The sequence below is a fragment of the Sycon ciliatum genome, chromosome 1 (genome assembly GCF_964019385.1).
Source record: "Sycon ciliatum chromosome 1, ocSycCili1.1, whole genome shotgun sequence".
Taxonomy (NCBI): Eukaryota; Metazoa; Porifera; class Calcarea; order Leucosolenida; family Sycettidae; genus Sycon; species Sycon ciliatum.
The window spans coordinates 43,602,140-43,619,491 of NC_088643.1; the positions used below are offsets into that span (position 1 = coordinate 43,602,140).

Genomic DNA, 17,352 nt, shown 5'->3' on the forward strand with positions numbered 1-17,352 from the left:
GTGTGTACATGTATGTACATGTATGTGGACCGCGGGGTGTGTGTGCACGTTTCGTATCTCTATGCACGTGCGTGTGTTTGTGTGCGTGCGGGTGCGGATGCGGCGGGTGCGCATGTGTGTGTGTGTGTGTTTTTAGTGGCCGGCCTTGTCTTTCAAACCAGTGCATATGAAGATGTCAAAAATGTGACATTGAATACTACTTTCAAGGTATGTACATGTAATTGTATTATTATTATTGTCTTATTTCCCAATTTATGAGCAGTTGCCTGTTTCAAGTCAGCTCAGGTCAAAAGGAAATAAGTTTGCTCTTTTCAAAAACTTTGGAAGATAATTTGATTAGACTTCTGTTACTGCAACGGCGCTGTTGGATATCTTGCATGTTGCCATCCTAGGCCATCTTAAATGAACACGAGGACACGATCATGACCATCTCCGTTCTTGATGAGGACAAGGTCGCTGGCTCGAATGCAGTGTATGAGAAGATTGGAAGGTTAGTGTGTGTGTGTGTGTGTGTGTGTGTGTGTACCTACTTGTGTAGACATGCATGTCAGTCATACAGTATAGTGCTTACTGTATAAACATGCATGTTGTCATACAGTGCAGTGCACGCTCACGTAATGGACTGCATGTACAGTTGTGCTACGTGATAATGCCACCCAGAGTGCACACTTGGTGCCCCGGACTTACATGGCGCTTGGCGCCTGCCCTGGAAGTGGTACAACTTCTGCTGGCAGAACACAATCATGTAGAATGCAGTGATGTAACGGGAACTGGTTCAGGGCGCCAGCCTTGCACTTTGGGTTGAATTTTCCCTGGTGCAACTGTCAGCCATGTAATGCAGTGCGCACTTGTTTCGAGATGGAGTGCCTAAAGGTCACACAGTATATATGTGTAGACTGTATTCCAACTTGCCATTCTTCACATGCCCAGAACAATCCTCTACTCACTTTCCCAGAGAAACTTTCAAATGAAATGAAATCATTAGGAATGTAACGACTGTTTATTTACTCGAATGTACAAGTGTATTTGATCTAATAGTTCTCCAGAAATATAAAAATACGAAACTTGAAGGGTTTGAGAAATCACTACACCTGGCAAACTGTAATTGAAACAAGATGAGAGAGAGTACTTACATATATAGATAATCGGATACATTTTAAAGTTGCTGTGATATCAGTTCAACTTACAGCAGCCATACCTTGGCAATGACAAGGAGAGTACTGGCATTTTGGAGAATGAGGACGACGGCTTTGGAAGACAACACCTTTTTTCAATGCATTTTGGCTACATGGACAATAGAAGAGTATTCATTTTTCGTATCACTGACATTGGAGCGTATAGGCGTTCATGGAAATCTCGGTCCATTACATGACTAGAAATGACCTTAGTCAATACTGCGCTCTACCCATGCCCCTTGTTGCAAATTGTCTCCCCAGCACGGAAATCAACTTGTCACGTGTCAAGCCGCAAGATAGTCTGACAGTGACTTTGGACGAGTCCAAGTCCACCGAGCTGTCGCTGGAGCTGAGCCGCTTTGATCTCCACTCACTGGTACGCTTTGATCTCCACTCACTGGTATGCTTTGATCTCCACTCACTGGTATGCTTTGATCTCCACTCACTGGTACGCCAAACGTCCATTCCAGCACACATAAGTGTGCTTTGTTCAAACAAGTTGTAAATTAAATCTTTCACTTCGCAGACAGTTTTAAACAGATAGGGTGTTTTGTGATATATGCACTGCCCACGGTAAGGTACACGTGTATTGTGTGATAATTATCATCTTTGCCAGAACGAATCCTGGCGGGAAATTCCCATTGATTTGTTCTGTGGCTGTAACTACGCTCACAGCTGTTCTCTTGTCCGCTGTGCAAGTCAAATCTCTATTGTACATTGCTACCTCTACAGGTTCCGCAGACCGTTTCTACAACCGAATCGTACCTGGTTGTTGCTCGTCTTGGTCGAATTGAGGGCATTCAGCTCAGTGTAAGTTTTTAATTTATAAAACGTTGCACTCTAAATTCACCCTGTATTGTGTGTTTCATGTTCTTGACCCAATGTTCTGAGTGTTCTGGATGCCCTTGGCCATGTCCAGAATACCTGAATATCCTTTCTCTTCTAGCTACTTTCTGAGAGCTTGGTGGAATATTTGTACAGTAAAGTAAATGCTGAAATGTGAAAAACACTCACATTCCGTGAGATCAGGAGACGGAAGAAGCACCATGCTTTTTTAACAAGATGTCTTGCCATGTGGATCCATGAAGTTTCAATTGAGGTACATGGTGCACAACAACTTGAGCTATTTCTGAAATATGTGACACGATGAAAGATGCGAAGCAGGCACCGTAAAGATTCTGTTCTGTGCAACTACATGCATTGTGTATTGCTAACATTTGTTATTCTTGAAGTTGCCTGACGCCAACGGCATACATACATTGTCAAATTTCATGTTGACAAAGGGTGATTTAGAGTTGTCTTTGTGCCGCCTGTGCCAGCCGCGTATGAGAGTAAATATATCTCACGAGCAGTTCCTGATCATGCTCTTCTTGTTTCACGTTGCCAGGGATCAACAACTTTCTCCGGCCGTCTTGCTTTGGGAGACAAGGAGTGGCAACTAAAGGTGTGTTGCTAGCTCTATTAATGCTTTACACTCTGGTGTTGTCTTGGCTAGTCAACAATAATAAAAAAAAAGATGATTTCAATGAAATAGTGGTAGCAACCTCGGCGATAGTTGTATAAGGAAGTTGTTTTGGTGATGGTTTGGTCTGGAGAGCACTATAGAAGTGGTGCTCTTCAGGTACAGTCTTCCTGAGCCTGCTCAAGCTCAACTCAGTGATATGGGTGAATTCCCCGAAACACTATGTATCAAGTCAGGTGGGCGGGAAAAGCGCGAGCTCCAGGGTGGAAGTAAACAACTTATGATTTCAATGTTGTAGGCAAAGCCATACCAAGCACAAAGGACACGTAGGTTGACAATTCCATTGAAAATGTTTGCACTGAGCTTCTGGCTTGACATGTATACGTCTAGTATTGTAATTACCAGACATTACACCCAAAGGGAGCGTTTTGACAGGCGCATAGCACCGCCGTTGGAGGTGATCTGGGGGGGGGGGGGGGGGGGTCTTGCCCAGGAACATTTTGAAATTAGGCTGCAAAATCCTGCATTCTGGGCACTTTTGGCATTGTGTTCAAAAAAGTGATCCGGCCAAAGCCTGACCGGCCGGACCGGCTGCTACACGCCTGTTTGCACATGACCAGCGACTCGACTGTCTCAGACGAGCTTGTTGAAAGAACATTGCAGACCCCGGGCCTTCAGCACACCAGTGTTGCCTGTGACCTGTCCTGAATGTATATCATCCAATGATCAACACTGAGTATAGTCAGCGGTAGATGTGGTCTGTATGGGTTGATAGTTCAAAGATTTCTCTGTTGTGCAAGAGGCTCCCTAGGCGCTAGTGGAAAGTGCACCGGGATTCACAGTGACAGTGATTGCTCTATGCGTGCTCTGTTCACAGGTCGCAAACGAGGTCAAGGGTGACACGGCGAGCCCCTTGACCTTGTCAGGAAGTGGGGTGTTCACCATGGCAGTGGACAGTCCATCAGTGGACTATGCAGTGCAGGTATGGACGGTGTGATGTACCGTATTTTCCAGACTGTATAGACTGCACTCAGTTTAAACACCAGCCATTCACCCAAAACAGTTGGCGCGGTTTATACTCCAATGGTCAAATTGGCGGTGATAAACAGGGAAGATGTTTGTGTTTCGTGACAAAAAACCTGCGTGCAGCTTATATACTGTAAGACCAGCAATGTTAAAACGAACATTTAACAATTTTTAATTCTAACACGTTAACGAATTTGAAAGAATCGTTAACATTAAAGTCGTGTGGAAAACGATATGTACAGTCATTTGTCGGCTTTGAGACAGAATTGGTTATAATTTCACCTCGTTAACCCACAAAAACCCAGAGATCGTTAACTTTAATTGACGTCAAAATATCTGGTCTTACAGTACTCCGGAAAAGACGGTGCTACTCGCATGTATTGTATACAGACAGTATTACGGTATGTGATATCGGCTATGGCAGCACAAGCACATTATTTTAATAAAGCCTGTGTTGCCTTTATTTGGCTTTGGGTCAAGTCACCGGCAGAAGCTGAACAGTCAATATCAATGACCTTTGTTACGTCACTGCTTCACACCATTGCATTTTGTGTGGATGCCATTGTAGTCGATCAGGGTTTACGCTTGGCTGAGTTAGTTTGTCCTACTTGATCTGATATGTGTATAGGAGTATGAATATTCAGAGGACGTAACCGCCTTGCCATATACATGCACAATGTAGGAAGTATCCCGGGCCTTCAAGCAAGCAAAATATGTGTGTAAAATGGAAGAACAGATTTTGTTGTAAATCAAAGTTGAAGTTTGTTGGTGGTGAGTTGCTTTGCACTCAAACTTGTGCTCTCCTGCTGCAAATACCGCTCCACTAGTTGCAAAATTGGGCTGCTAACCAACTTTCTATTACTGGCAAGCTTGCACCTAAAACTTGAACTTCTCCGTTCTGAAAATGAGTAATATACAAATTGGTAGCAAAAGTAGTAGATTAATTAATGTGCCACATTGTAATGCCCTTCGAGTCAAGGATTGGCATATCAAGGATTGGCATATCAAGGATTGGCATATCAAGGATTGGCATATCAAGGATTGGCATATCAAGGATTGGCATATCAAGGATTGGCATATCAAGGATTGGCATATCAAGGATTGGCATATCAAGGATTGGCATATCTCAATGAAATCTGGTGACACTTACCATGCCCTGACTTAGAATTGAAAAAGCCAAACTTGAGGAGTTGTAGGTTGCACCCTACGTGGCAGGTCACACCATTCCTGCCAACTCACCTTGCCACTTGACTGACTCGCACCGGCCGTCCAGAGCAACCGGGACACCCATCAAACGTTCAACTCAGCAAACTTGCAAGTAGGCACCACTCCCTGCTCAATATGCAGCATTTCCGGTAACTCATTCATCATTAGCAGAGCTTGAGTAGGCCAGGGAGGATTTTACCTGTAGAGCACCATTTTTTATAGTGCTCTCCAGGCCCAAAGATCACCAGAGATACAAACATAAAACTAAGATTTGGTAATATTGATGTGCATTCGAACTGAACAATGACTGGGCAGACCAACTCTCTGTATTCCCAGTCGCAGGCATATTCACATTCACTCGTGTTACCCTGGTTGGATCAGACACGAATGATGATACACTGTTATCTGCAGCAATGTTCTATTTTCTGCGATTGCACTGAAATGTCAAAACTAGACCGTGCTGAAGAATGGTTCTTGTTTTTACGTGTTGTTTTACACATTGCACCTTGTACTATAGTTATTGCCATGTACTTGAAGTACGTCGTATACTACTGAAGTATTAGTACCATGGTATCATGATGATCAACGTTGGATCTGCTCTCTGACTCTATGTCTTGCACGACAGATTTCATGGTCCCACACAAGGTCATACACAGTGATCTGTGTCTTAGTGAATTTGACATGCTGCTCAGTTCCTTGCTCCCATCTCGGTGTTATCTGCACGCATTCATTGTAAGGCAGCATGACAGACTGTGTTTCGAATCATTCATGCTTGTACAGATTCTGACCACTTTTTGTCAGCACCGGTGACACGCTTAGTGACCGCGGGCCTGCACTCGCACAGCCTGATTTCAGGAAGCCAGAGCCAGAGAAGAATATCAGTGCGAGCTCGACTGCGTGCCTTTTCCTGCACGGGTAACACTTGCGTAGTGCGCACGGGTGAGTAGTCATCTCAATCTGTGGAGCCATGACAATCAATGGCTTAAGGGTACAACTACGTCTATGATCATGGAGTGTGGAGTGTACTTGGAACGCACTGCTTTCCGTAAACATCCACATGAACTGTCTGGGATGACTTGAAGCACAGATCCATTGTTCAATGGCACTGAAGAAACTGGCTGTGCAAGAGCAAACGTGATCATGGCTAGCCATGAAGAAGTCGAGGAGGGAGGCCCTCCAGCTAAGCGTTCCCTCGTGGACGTTGCTGCCTGCCTTCAATCTGTCAAAAATATCCTCTGCAGTATTTTGGAGGGCCGAAACGCTCAGGAAAAATATCCAAGACCCATTGGTCAGAGACTGGTCGCATTTGACAAAGTTTCACCCAACCTAGCTCACCTTGACAGTGCAAAGCCGGCAGCAATGTTTGCAAAGCAATCGTATTTCTCGTTTAGTGGTGACCAGGAGCTGCAGGAAGAAGTCTTTATGAGATCATGTTTAGCTGCAAGCAGTGAAGAACAGCGCATGGTGAAGATGGCCGAGTTGCTTTCCTGTCGACTTCAAGAGAATGGAGCAGTGTGTGCTGACGCTGATGTCAAAACTTGCTTGTTGCTTGGTTCAGCTGGCTGCGGAAAGAGTACAACTGCTGATGTATTGCTTCATCAGTGGAGCACGGGGAAGATACTGGCGGAGAAACTTGAGCTCATCCTAAGCCTGCAGCTGTGCGATCCCAATGTGTGCAGGGCAACCTGCTTAAATGACCTGCTCACAGCCGCACTGGGATCCAAGGCTGAGGAAGGTGTTGTGCAGTCGTTGTCAACTTATTTCCAGCGCAAGCCATCTGGTCTTTGCTTGGTGTTTGATGATCTTGATGTGTGCGTGGTCCAGTCTTGCGATGAGTACGTGAGAAATATTCTGTTCTCACCAATGGCGTGTGGTCATCATGTTTTGGTATTTTCACGCCCATGTGACAATGCAGTCCGGCTGTCGTCAAGCGGTGAATATCAGCAGCACGTACACTTGCTTGGCCTGACTGCGGAAGGTGTGTACGAGCACTTAGAGGAAGCAGCTGGGCGTGATGCATGCATTTCTATTAAGAAAGAACCAGAAGCAAACATCAGCATCCTTGCTCTCATGTCAATACCGTTCTTTGCATCAGTGCTCTGCAGTATGATGGAGGAGGAAAACAGGCTCCCTGCCTGCATCACAAGGGTCATGTATTGGATAGTGAGGAACGCAGCAAGCGCACGTCTCCACTACAGAGTCAAATCTTTCCGCGATCTCCCACCATACTTGATTCAAGCCGTGTGTGAGCTGAGCCGCTTTGCTTTCCTGATGGTGGTCAAGAAGAAACGGGTTTTCAGTGACTCGGATCTGCTCGGCTGCAATCTAAGCAGTCAGGCACGGGACTTTGGCCTTCTCCATCGTACCTATTGCAGCATGGCTGATAGCTACTACCATTATCAGTTCTCGCACATCGCTCTCCAAGAGTACCTGGCCAGTTGGTTCGCAGCAGAGTGCATGACCAGGAACCTGCTGCACCGTGGCAACCTGCTCGCCAATCTGGGCCCCAGACCGGGACATCTCACCCTCTTCTGGAGGTTCCTAAGCGCAATACTCCCAAGGGAACAGGCCTACCCACTGCTTGGTGACTTGCTGCATAGAGCACAGCACTCTGTACAAACACCACTGCACACGTCTGCGCTGCGCTGTGCTCACAAACTGTTCTCTGCCAGTGGTGTGTTTTGTAATGAGAAGAATTTCAAGGATTTGCATCGCCAGTTGTTACAAGTCCTCTCTCTGAAGGAGATGCAGCGCCTCGCCGACGTTCTAATGGTTGGGCATGATGGCGAGTTCCGTGGACATGAAAGTGTTCTTGATGCGCTACCAGAGGGGCATGCTGCCCCCTCCGCTGAACTGTACCTGGAAACTCTGCTCATGGTCTGGAAACACCAGGAAATGCTGCCAAATGCGCTACTGCTTCTAGAAAGCCTGAAGAAGGTACACTCAAACCTGCCTAACATTTGCCACCATATATTGCGCCTGGAAGGTCTGGAGCGCACACACCCGGATGTTGCAGCATTTCAAGCTCACCCTGCATTCACTATCCACACTGACAGCACCCTGAACGTGTTTATGTCCTATCGTGAGCACGTACTGTACCTCGACACCGGCACGGGTCACTCCTTCCCGGCAGTCCAGAGCATCCTGGAGGGTGGACTGGAAATAGCGCCCTGTGACGGTAACCTCCTATCAATACCTCACTGCTCCGCTCTCGGCTTTGTCCTCAAGGCACATTCGGATCGTGTGAGACAACTGGGGATTTCAAATTGTCTGAATGACGTGCGCTTGCTCGTCCTAGCCGGTGCCCTCTCGCGATGCCAGGTCATCACTAAGTTGGACTTCTCGTTCAACAAAGTGAAGAATTTCCACATGATTGCTAGGCTTCTAAACGTCGTGTCTCGGCACATTCGCACTCTTCGGCTGGATGGCCTGGACATTCGTGATGCTAGCTTCAAAGTGCTCTCAGCTGTGCTGTGCTTCTGCAAGCGCCTGTCCTATTTGAGCATCGCGCAGATCGGCTTGACTGCTGCCTCTCTACCAGACCTTGGCCGCGTACTGAGTCAGTGTCCTGAATTGCAACACCTGAACGTGCAGGCTAACACGAGTCAGTGTCCTGAATTGCAACACCTGAACGTGCAGGCTAACACGTTCCAGCCCTCGACTGCCGAGCAAGAACAGGGCTTTGTTGCCGGCCTCTATAAGTCTCACTTGCGGGATCTCACCATGCCTTCTGATCTCTCCAGCTCCTTGATAAGGGAAATCGACCGCTACCTTTCACAGAGGAGCCAAGCTGGCCTCTGCCATAGCTACAGGAGATGACAAAGAAGTGACGCAATACACAATAAGTAGGTGGGCTGGTGGTCACCATTATGGTTATGTGGCTGGGTAAGGTATCAACCCAGTACTTCAACCATCCATATGCCTGTGCTGGATGAGCGCACATGCCCAAAGTCGACTGACTGTACAAGACAGATTACAGGATAGATGTTCTAACTTATACCAATGATTTGAAACCTGCATGCATTGCAACGCTTTTGGTCTCTAGAGCACTGCACTGAGTTAGCTGTTGACTGAAACCGTCGAATACTGGAACCTCTGTGACACTTTTCCTATGCTTTAAATAATGAGTTTGATAGCCTAATCTCTGGCACTGTTGAATGCATTTTTTGGTGTTCAGTATTGTGATGGGTCTATGCCGCAACAGCAATTTGCAGTTCATCACAATCATTGTACATGTGTAGCCCGATACACGGGGCCCCACCATCGTAACAACGTTGTTTTTTCATTGCACTTTAGCTGATTGCAGTACTATGGTTGTTACGGTGAATACATCACCATTACACCCATCGACAGTCAACTAGACCAGAACGCCGTGGGTGGGTGTATGTGTGTGTGTGTACAAGATGTGTGTGTGGGGGGGGGGGGGGGGGGAGGGGGTGTACGCACGTACGTATGTACAAGTGTGCGAGTGCATTAACCGTGTTATACATGTATATTCGGGTGAACAACAACCTTGTAGTTGATATCTGCGTGCTGGTACTTCAGTACATATGATGCCCTCCTGTGTGATCACACTTATGATGCCCTCCTGTGTGATCACACTTATGATGCCCTACTGAAGGTAAAGCGGGCTTTCACATGGCAATGCGTTCCTGATAAAATCAACGATCAGCATGTTCATAATTTTACAAGTAGTAACAGTTATGTATCCAAGGTGTTGCTTGGTATACCATTCCTTCCACAGATCTCGGAGCAAAATGCCAGTGATCCAGCGCAGGAAGTTGGCTTGTCCGAGGGGATGGTAGAGTTTAAAGTCACACCCGGCAGTCGCATTGACACCGTGGACCTCACTGTCAAGCTTTCAGATACCGTCACCGCCGCATTCTCAGTCTCCTTGAAGGTAAGGATTGACAGTGTCCTTTCTAGTTGCTGGCTGTGTATGCAATGTAAAATGATGCTCTTCTTCACTGACACGGCATATGTAAACCATTCTAGTCACTGAATACCGTATTTTCTCTAATAAAAGCCCAGGTTTCCAATAATAGCCCAGTCTCCAATAATGACCCGGGGTAAGGGCAGGGTCTGCTGGAGAGCCGGGTCATGCGCCCGGCTGGGGAACTGCACGACCTGGCTGAACAGATAACACCGGGTCCAGTCTGACCCGGCTGAAAAATGTCTCAAACTGACAATGGATTCCCAGGTTTGCCGAGTCGAAGGTTCGATGGACTTCTCGTGTTCTCTGGATGGCAGTCGTGAGTCAGTCAAGTGTCAAGTCGTCGGCGGAATAGCGCGAGCTCCAGCGTGGGAGCAAACCCGTTCCTAAACAAAATCATCGCCGAAGTCGCAACCTCTATTTCGGATTCCTAAAATACCGGTATTTTACGACTCGGGGACCCCATCTGTTGCAAATCTAGCGCAACCCTACACACTACAGTCTACAAGCGACAGAAACTCGGCTAGGGTCAACTGGTTCGAGCGCGATCTGGCCAGCTGCAGCAGCGAGCAGGAAGTCAGGACATTCAAAGTCGATGGGGCAGGTAGTCAAAAGCGTAACTCTGGCTATAGCTTTTGACACAGTTGCAAATTTTCAGCCGACTGGTGATTTGGACGATGGAGCCCGCAGCGAAGAGAAAAAGAACTCACGCTTTCCAAGACTCGTGGAAGAAAGGTCGACCCTGGCTGGACTGCGACCATGCCAGTCTATCCATGTCATGCGCTTTGTGCAAGACACATTTCCAAAGGAAGACGAGCGGCGGTGGATTTGATCGCGATGCGTGGTTGAAAGGTAAGAACTCACTGCTTCGAATCAGCAGCAGCAGCAGCAATTGCAACTCCAACAGTTTTCCAGTCTGCTGAAGCCTTTCAGCAGATGGTGCAGCAGATGCCAGTCGGCTTGGCCATGTAGGTGATGCAGTGGCAGGAAGCAGCCACTCCACAAGGTGCTGCAGGCATCCCCCAGTGCTCTATTATGTGAACATGTTCGTCCTGCTACTAGCACTAATTAGAAAACAGAATTCCTTTTTTCAAATTGTTAAATCAGAATCCAATGGAACTGCTTTGCATTCTTCACGTAATGTCGTTTACCTTCTACGTTTGCGGACTTTGATAGTTCGCCTTGTTCTCTAAAATTTCCGATTTCCGGTAATAAATTCGCCTTTCTGTTTTCCTGCGTTTTGAGCAGGCTTTTTGGTTGTTTTTCTGCCGGATGATCTGACCCGGCTTGACCCGGCTGGCCTGCATGCGCCAGGTACACTCTGACCGGGCTGTGTTGAATGTCAAGAGCAGGCCCTGAAGGGTGGTTTGAAATAATAAGAGCACAGTCTCTAATAGTAGCGCGGGTCACAATTGGAGTATGCAACACGTATATTGACTGCATATAAAACAGCAGTACAACATGCCAAGAACATATTTGTAAGGAGGTTTTCGGTCTACTGCTTCCTTCCTGGCGCCAATGCTATTGTGAAACATCTGTTTTGACAATATTCCTGAGTTTAGGGTTGAAAAATCAATCTTGATATTATGGTCAGTTTATGCCTGCATACAACCACTCTCCGACTCATCCACGCGGGCAAGAGGACGACACAGTTTCTTGAATAAGATCTCTTGGAATAAATAACTAACTGGTGGGCGGGAGAACGGGGGAGAAAAGACAAAGAAATAATAAACAACCAACAGTTATAAAACAGAGAAAAGGGCGAACACATCGAAACGACCAATCAGGGACTAATACGTACAGAACACATGACCAAGGCCAAGACAACCAGACCACGGACGAATCACACATGACTCTCATTCCCAGACCAAACTAGCACTGCGCATGTACAGCATTCACTTGACAGTCACTCTCACACAGACGGAAGCACATCCTCACTCTCTGACAACGCGTACTCTTGCATGCACCACATACCATAAACGTCACACATCACTCCATACTCGCGCGTACACCTAGACCATATATGACATCAGACACTGGACTGCACAAGACAAGAACCAAATACAGCGACATGCGTAAATCGTAGTCGTAATACAAATTCGTAACACATAGACTGGAGTTGGCTTGATAGTTGACAATTGAACAAATAAGAGCCCAGTAAGAAAGGGTTTGCTCCCCACACCGGAGCTCGCGCTATTCCGCCGACTTTACTTGACACTTGACAGCGTTGCGAATGACCGAGGGTCCTCAACGTCTGGTCTCACCGTCCAGGAGCGACACTGACTCACGCTGCTATCTGGTGTTCACGAGGTGTTTATCGCGCTGGAAGCGGAGCGTCTCTGTAAGTTTGTATCCCTGGTGATGTTTGTACCTGGAGAGCACTATATAAGTGGTGCTCTTCAGGCACAATCTTCCTCAGCCTACTCAAGCTCAACTGATGAGGGGTGAATTCCCCGAAACACTGTGTATTGAGCAGGGAGTGGTGCTTTCTTGCAGGTTTGCCGAGTCGAAGGTTCGATGGACTTCTCGTGTGCTCTGGATGGCAGTCGTGAGTCAGTCAAGTGTCAAGTAAAGTGGGTGGAATAGCGCGAGCTCCGGTGTGGGGAGCAAACCCTTTCTTACAAATCATCGCCGAAGTCGCAACCACTACTTCGTACTGAAGAGCCCAGTCTCCAATAATAGCCCAGTCTTTAATGATAGCTTGCATAGACCTCGGTCCTACCGGTAGGACCTACCGGTAGGACCATCATACACAGACATGCTGCATGGCCTCTGTTCTAACATTGACCTAAAACTTGACCCTAAACTGTTGCTCAGGGGCTAATGAAGGAGTCCACAAATTTTAGACGTGATCGCACAAGGCATAGTACGAAATTCCTTGGTAACAGCAAATGGTAACCATGGAAACGGTGTATGGAATTATGCATTCCACTGCCTTGGCAGACTAATAAAAACATTAGTACCTCACCACGATTGATGTGCCATGGTCAAAATTCACTTTGGACAGAGTTGCTAGCGCTCCGACAGGAGTATGTGCGGCCATTTTGACAATTGATAAAATTGCGCGTATGCAATGCACTGGACATAGTCTTGCATTTTGCGCCATTACTTTGCCTGACAAAGACGTCAACTCAACAATTGTTTCAAGAAATTTCTCAACCAAAAGCACTTTTGCAGCGCGATTTCTTGGGTCCTACCGGTAGGACCCGTGGTCCTACCGGTAGGACGGCATGCAAGCTATCATTAATAGTAGCGCGGGTAGAGCTGTCATTGGAAAAATAAGAACCCCGGGCTCTTGTCAGAGAAAATACGGTATTCATTATTTCAGAGACCGGCATTGCAATCAACGCTAATCATGTACTAGTACTTATTTTGAAGTTTCATTTTGACTGAGCATAGACATTTTGACTGAGCATAGACATTTTGACTGAGCATAGACATTTTGACTGAGCATAGACATTTTGACTGAGCACAGACATTTTGACTGAGCACAGACATTTTGACTGAGCATAGACATTTTCACTGAGCATAGACATTTTAACTGAGCACAGACATTTTGACTGAGCATAGACATTTTGACTGAGCACAGACATTTTGACTGAGCACAGACATTTTGACTGAGCACAGACATTTTGACTGAGCATAGACATTTTGACTGAGCATAGACATTTTGACTGAGCACAGACATTTTGACTGAGCATAGACATTTTGACTGAGCATAGACATTTTGACTGAGCATAGACATTTTGACTGAGCATAGACATTTTGACTGAGCACAGACATTTTAACTGAGCATAGACATTTTGACTGAGCATAGACATTTTGACTGAGCATAGACATTTTGACTGAGCATAGACATTTTGACTGAGCATAGACATTTTGACTGAGCATAGACATTTTGACTGAGCACAGACATTTTGACTGAGCATAGACATTTTGACTGAGCATAGACATTTTGACTGAGCATAGACATTTTAACTGAGCATAGACATTTTGACTGAGCATAGACATTTTGACTGAGCATAGACATTTTGACTGAGCATAGACATTTTGACTGAGCACAGACATTTTGACTGAGCATAGACATTTTGACTGAGCACAGACATTTTGACTGAGCATAGACATTTTGACTGAGCATAGACATTTTGACTGAGCATAGACATTTTGACTGAGCATAGACATTTTGACTGAGCATAGACATTTTAACTGAGCATAGACATTTTAACTGAGCATAGACATTTTAACTGAGCATAGACATTTTGACTGAGCACAGACATTTTGACTGAGCATAGACATTTTGACTGAGCATAGACATTTTGACTGAGCATAGACATTTTGACTGAGCATAGACATTTTAACTGAGCATAGACATTTTAACTGAGCATAGACATTTTAACTGAGCATAGACATTTTAACTGAGCACAGACATTTTGACTGAGCATAGACATTTTAACTGAGCATAGACATTTTGACTGAGCATAGACATTTTGACTGAGCATAGACATTTTGACTGAGCATAGACATTTTGACTGAGCACAGACATTTTGACTGGGCATAGACATTTTGACTGAGCACAGACATTTTGACTGAGCATAGACATTTTGACTGAGCATAGACATTTTGACTGAGCACAGACATTTTGACTGAGCACAGACATTTTGACTGAGCATAGACATTTTGACTGAGCACAGACATTTTGACTGAGCACAGACATTTTGACTGAGCATAGACATTTTGACTGAGCATAGACATTTTGACTGAGCATAGACATTTTGACTGAGCACAGACATTTTGACTGAGCATAGACATTTTGACTGAGCATAGACATTTTGACTGAGCATAGACATTTTGACTGAGCATAGACCGTGATTTTGACTGAGCACAGACATTTTAACTGAGCATAGACATTTTGACTGAGCATAGACATTTTGACTGAGCATAGACATTTTGACTGAGCATAGACATTTTGACTGAGCATAGACATTTTGACTGAGCACAGACATTTTGACTGAGCATAGACATTTTGACTGAGCATAGACATTTTGACTGAGCATAGACATTTTGACTGAGCATAGACATTTTGACTGAGCATAGACATTTTGACTGAGCATAGACATTTTGACTGAGCATAGACATTTTGACTGAGCACAGACATTTTGACTGAGCATAGACATTTTGACTGAGCACAGACATTTTGACTGAGCATAGACATTTTGACTGAGCATAGACATTTTGACTGAGCATAGACATTTTGACTGAGCATAGACATTTTAACTGAGCATAGACATTTTAACTGAGCATAGACATTTTAACTGAGCATAGACATTTTGACTGAGCACAGACATTTTGACTGAGCATAGACATTTTGACTGAGCATAGACATTTTGACTGAGCATAGACATTTTGACTGAGCATAGACATTTTAACTGAGCATAGACATTTTTTAACTGAGCATAGACATTTTGACTGAGCACAGACATTTTGACTGAGCATAGACATTTTAACTGAGCATAGACATTTTGACTGAGCATAGACATTTTGACTGAGCATAGACATTTTGACTGAGCATAGACATTTTGACTGAGCACAGACATTTTGACTGGGCATAGACATTTTGACTGAGCACAGACATTTTGACTGAGCATAGACATTTTGACTGAGCATAGACATTTTGACTGAGCACAGACATTTTGACTGAGCACAGACATTTTGACTGAGCATAGACATTTTGACTGAGCACAGACATTTTGACTGAGCACAGACATTTTGACTGAGCATAGACATTTTGACCGAGCATAGACATTTTGACTGAGCATAGACATTTTGACTGAGCATAGACATTTTGACTGAGCACAGACATTTTGACTGAGCACAGACATTTTGACTGAGCACAGACATTTTGACTGAGCATAGACATTTTGACTGAGCACAGACATTTTGACTGAGCATAGACATTTTGACTGAGCATAGACATTTTGACTGAGCACAGACATTTTGACTGAGCACAGACATTTTGACTGAGCATAGACATTTTGACTGAGCACAGACATTTTGACTGAGCACAGACATTTTGACTGAGCACAGACATTTTGACTGAGCATAGACATTTTGACTGAGCATAGACATTTTGACTGAGCATAGACATTTTGACTGAGCATAGACATTTTGACTGAGCATAGACTTCAAAAATGGACATTGTTGTTACCTTAAGGTGATCCCCAATTGCACTGGTGACTAAATGCACATTTTACTACACAAAGCACACTCCAGCTACAGTACGCAAGATCGCTGATGATATGCTCTACGAGAATATCACCTACCTACAGTGCTTGCATTCAAATTGGCACTCTAGACATGGGCCGGTGTCTGCAGCCGGCGTACATATAGAGTGGTGGATACAGTGGAAACAGTAGGACATCTCGCATTGTATTGCCTATGCAGTTCTTCCTAGCCACATGTGAGCATGCAAATGTCAAAGAACAAACAAAGAGCTAGAGGTTGGGCCAGGTTTTACGAAACTAGGAGAAATATACCATGACAAGCTGTATGGAGAAGCAGAACCTGGCAGTTCCTTCCAGTTGCTTGACCTTGGATCATGAGAGTATGCCAGCCACAACTTGAGTGCTGATTTATTGTAAGTCAAAACTGACACTGTACATGTTTGCTTGTGTGTGTATGTGTGGTGTGTGTGTGTGTGTGTGTGTGTGTGTGTGTGTATGTGTGGTGTGTGTGTGTGTGTGTGTGTGTGTGTGTGGTGTGTGTGTGTGTGTGTGTGTGTGGTGTGTGTGTGTGTGTGTGTGTGTGTATGTGTGGTGTGTGGGTGGGTGTGTGTGTGTATGTGTGTGTGTATGTGTGGTGTGTGTGTGTGTGTGTGTGTGTGTGTATGTGTGGTGTGTGTATGTGTGTGTATGTGTGGTGTGGTGTGTGTGTGTGTGTGTGTGTGTGTGTGTGTGTGTGTGTGTGTGCGCGCGCGTGTGTTTGTGTTGCATGATCCCGGAAAACCCTCCACAGGTTCTTGTAGCTGCTACATCATCAGCTGAATGATGCCTGTGGGCAAATGACCTGTGCCACTATGATTCCGCATCAGCACTACGTCATGTACTCTGTACTGTCTGAAGTATCTTGTTCAGGTAGCACACCACTACCTACAGACAAGGAGTCATTGCCAGTTTAGTACGACATTGACTGCATTTCCACAACATACACCCACTGCTTTAAACAACGCTACTACTCTTGTAGAAGTAGTAGTTGTCGATGAAGTGTGCGTGATACTGTGTACCCATTGCACAAGTAGCCTTCCATGTTTTGCTTTTCACAATTTTCTATGGCGGCGCTGCGAACTCTTCGTCTCTACTTCTTCACGTGCTCCTCAGCATTTGCTCCCATTCCCACATCCCTGGGATATCCCAATGCTGATTGCCAGTGCCCTGTGTTTTATCAACCTGCATCATGTGCATGACGTGCGACTGTACATGGTACACGGCCATGCTTTGCACTGGTAATGGTATTGTATGAATGGACTGGTTATGCGTGAGCACAGTCCCAGCTCA

General features: G+C 45.4%; 1 protein-coding gene across 2 annotated transcripts in view; it reads left to right on the top strand.

Moving 5' to 3' along the window:
• Positions 1-17,352, top strand: part of LOC135827519 (extended synaptotagmin-2-B-like) — a 27,054-nt gene extending 9,702 nt beyond the window's left edge. For both annotated transcript variants that reach the window (XM_065340007.1, XM_065340011.1), the window contains 8 exons: positions 137-207; positions 393-490; positions 1,437-1,551; positions 1,908-1,985; positions 2,563-2,619; positions 3,515-3,619; positions 9,614-9,769; positions 16,814-17,352. In XM_065340007.1, the coding sequence (XP_065196079.1) occupies positions 137-207; positions 393-490; positions 1,437-1,551; positions 1,908-1,985; positions 2,563-2,619; positions 3,515-3,619; positions 9,614-9,769; positions 16,814-16,846 (713 nt within the window). In that variant the 3' untranslated portion in view covers positions 16,847-17,352. The remainder of the gene's footprint in view (positions 1-136; positions 208-392; positions 491-1,436; positions 1,552-1,907; positions 1,986-2,562; positions 2,620-3,514; positions 3,620-9,613; positions 9,770-16,813) is intronic.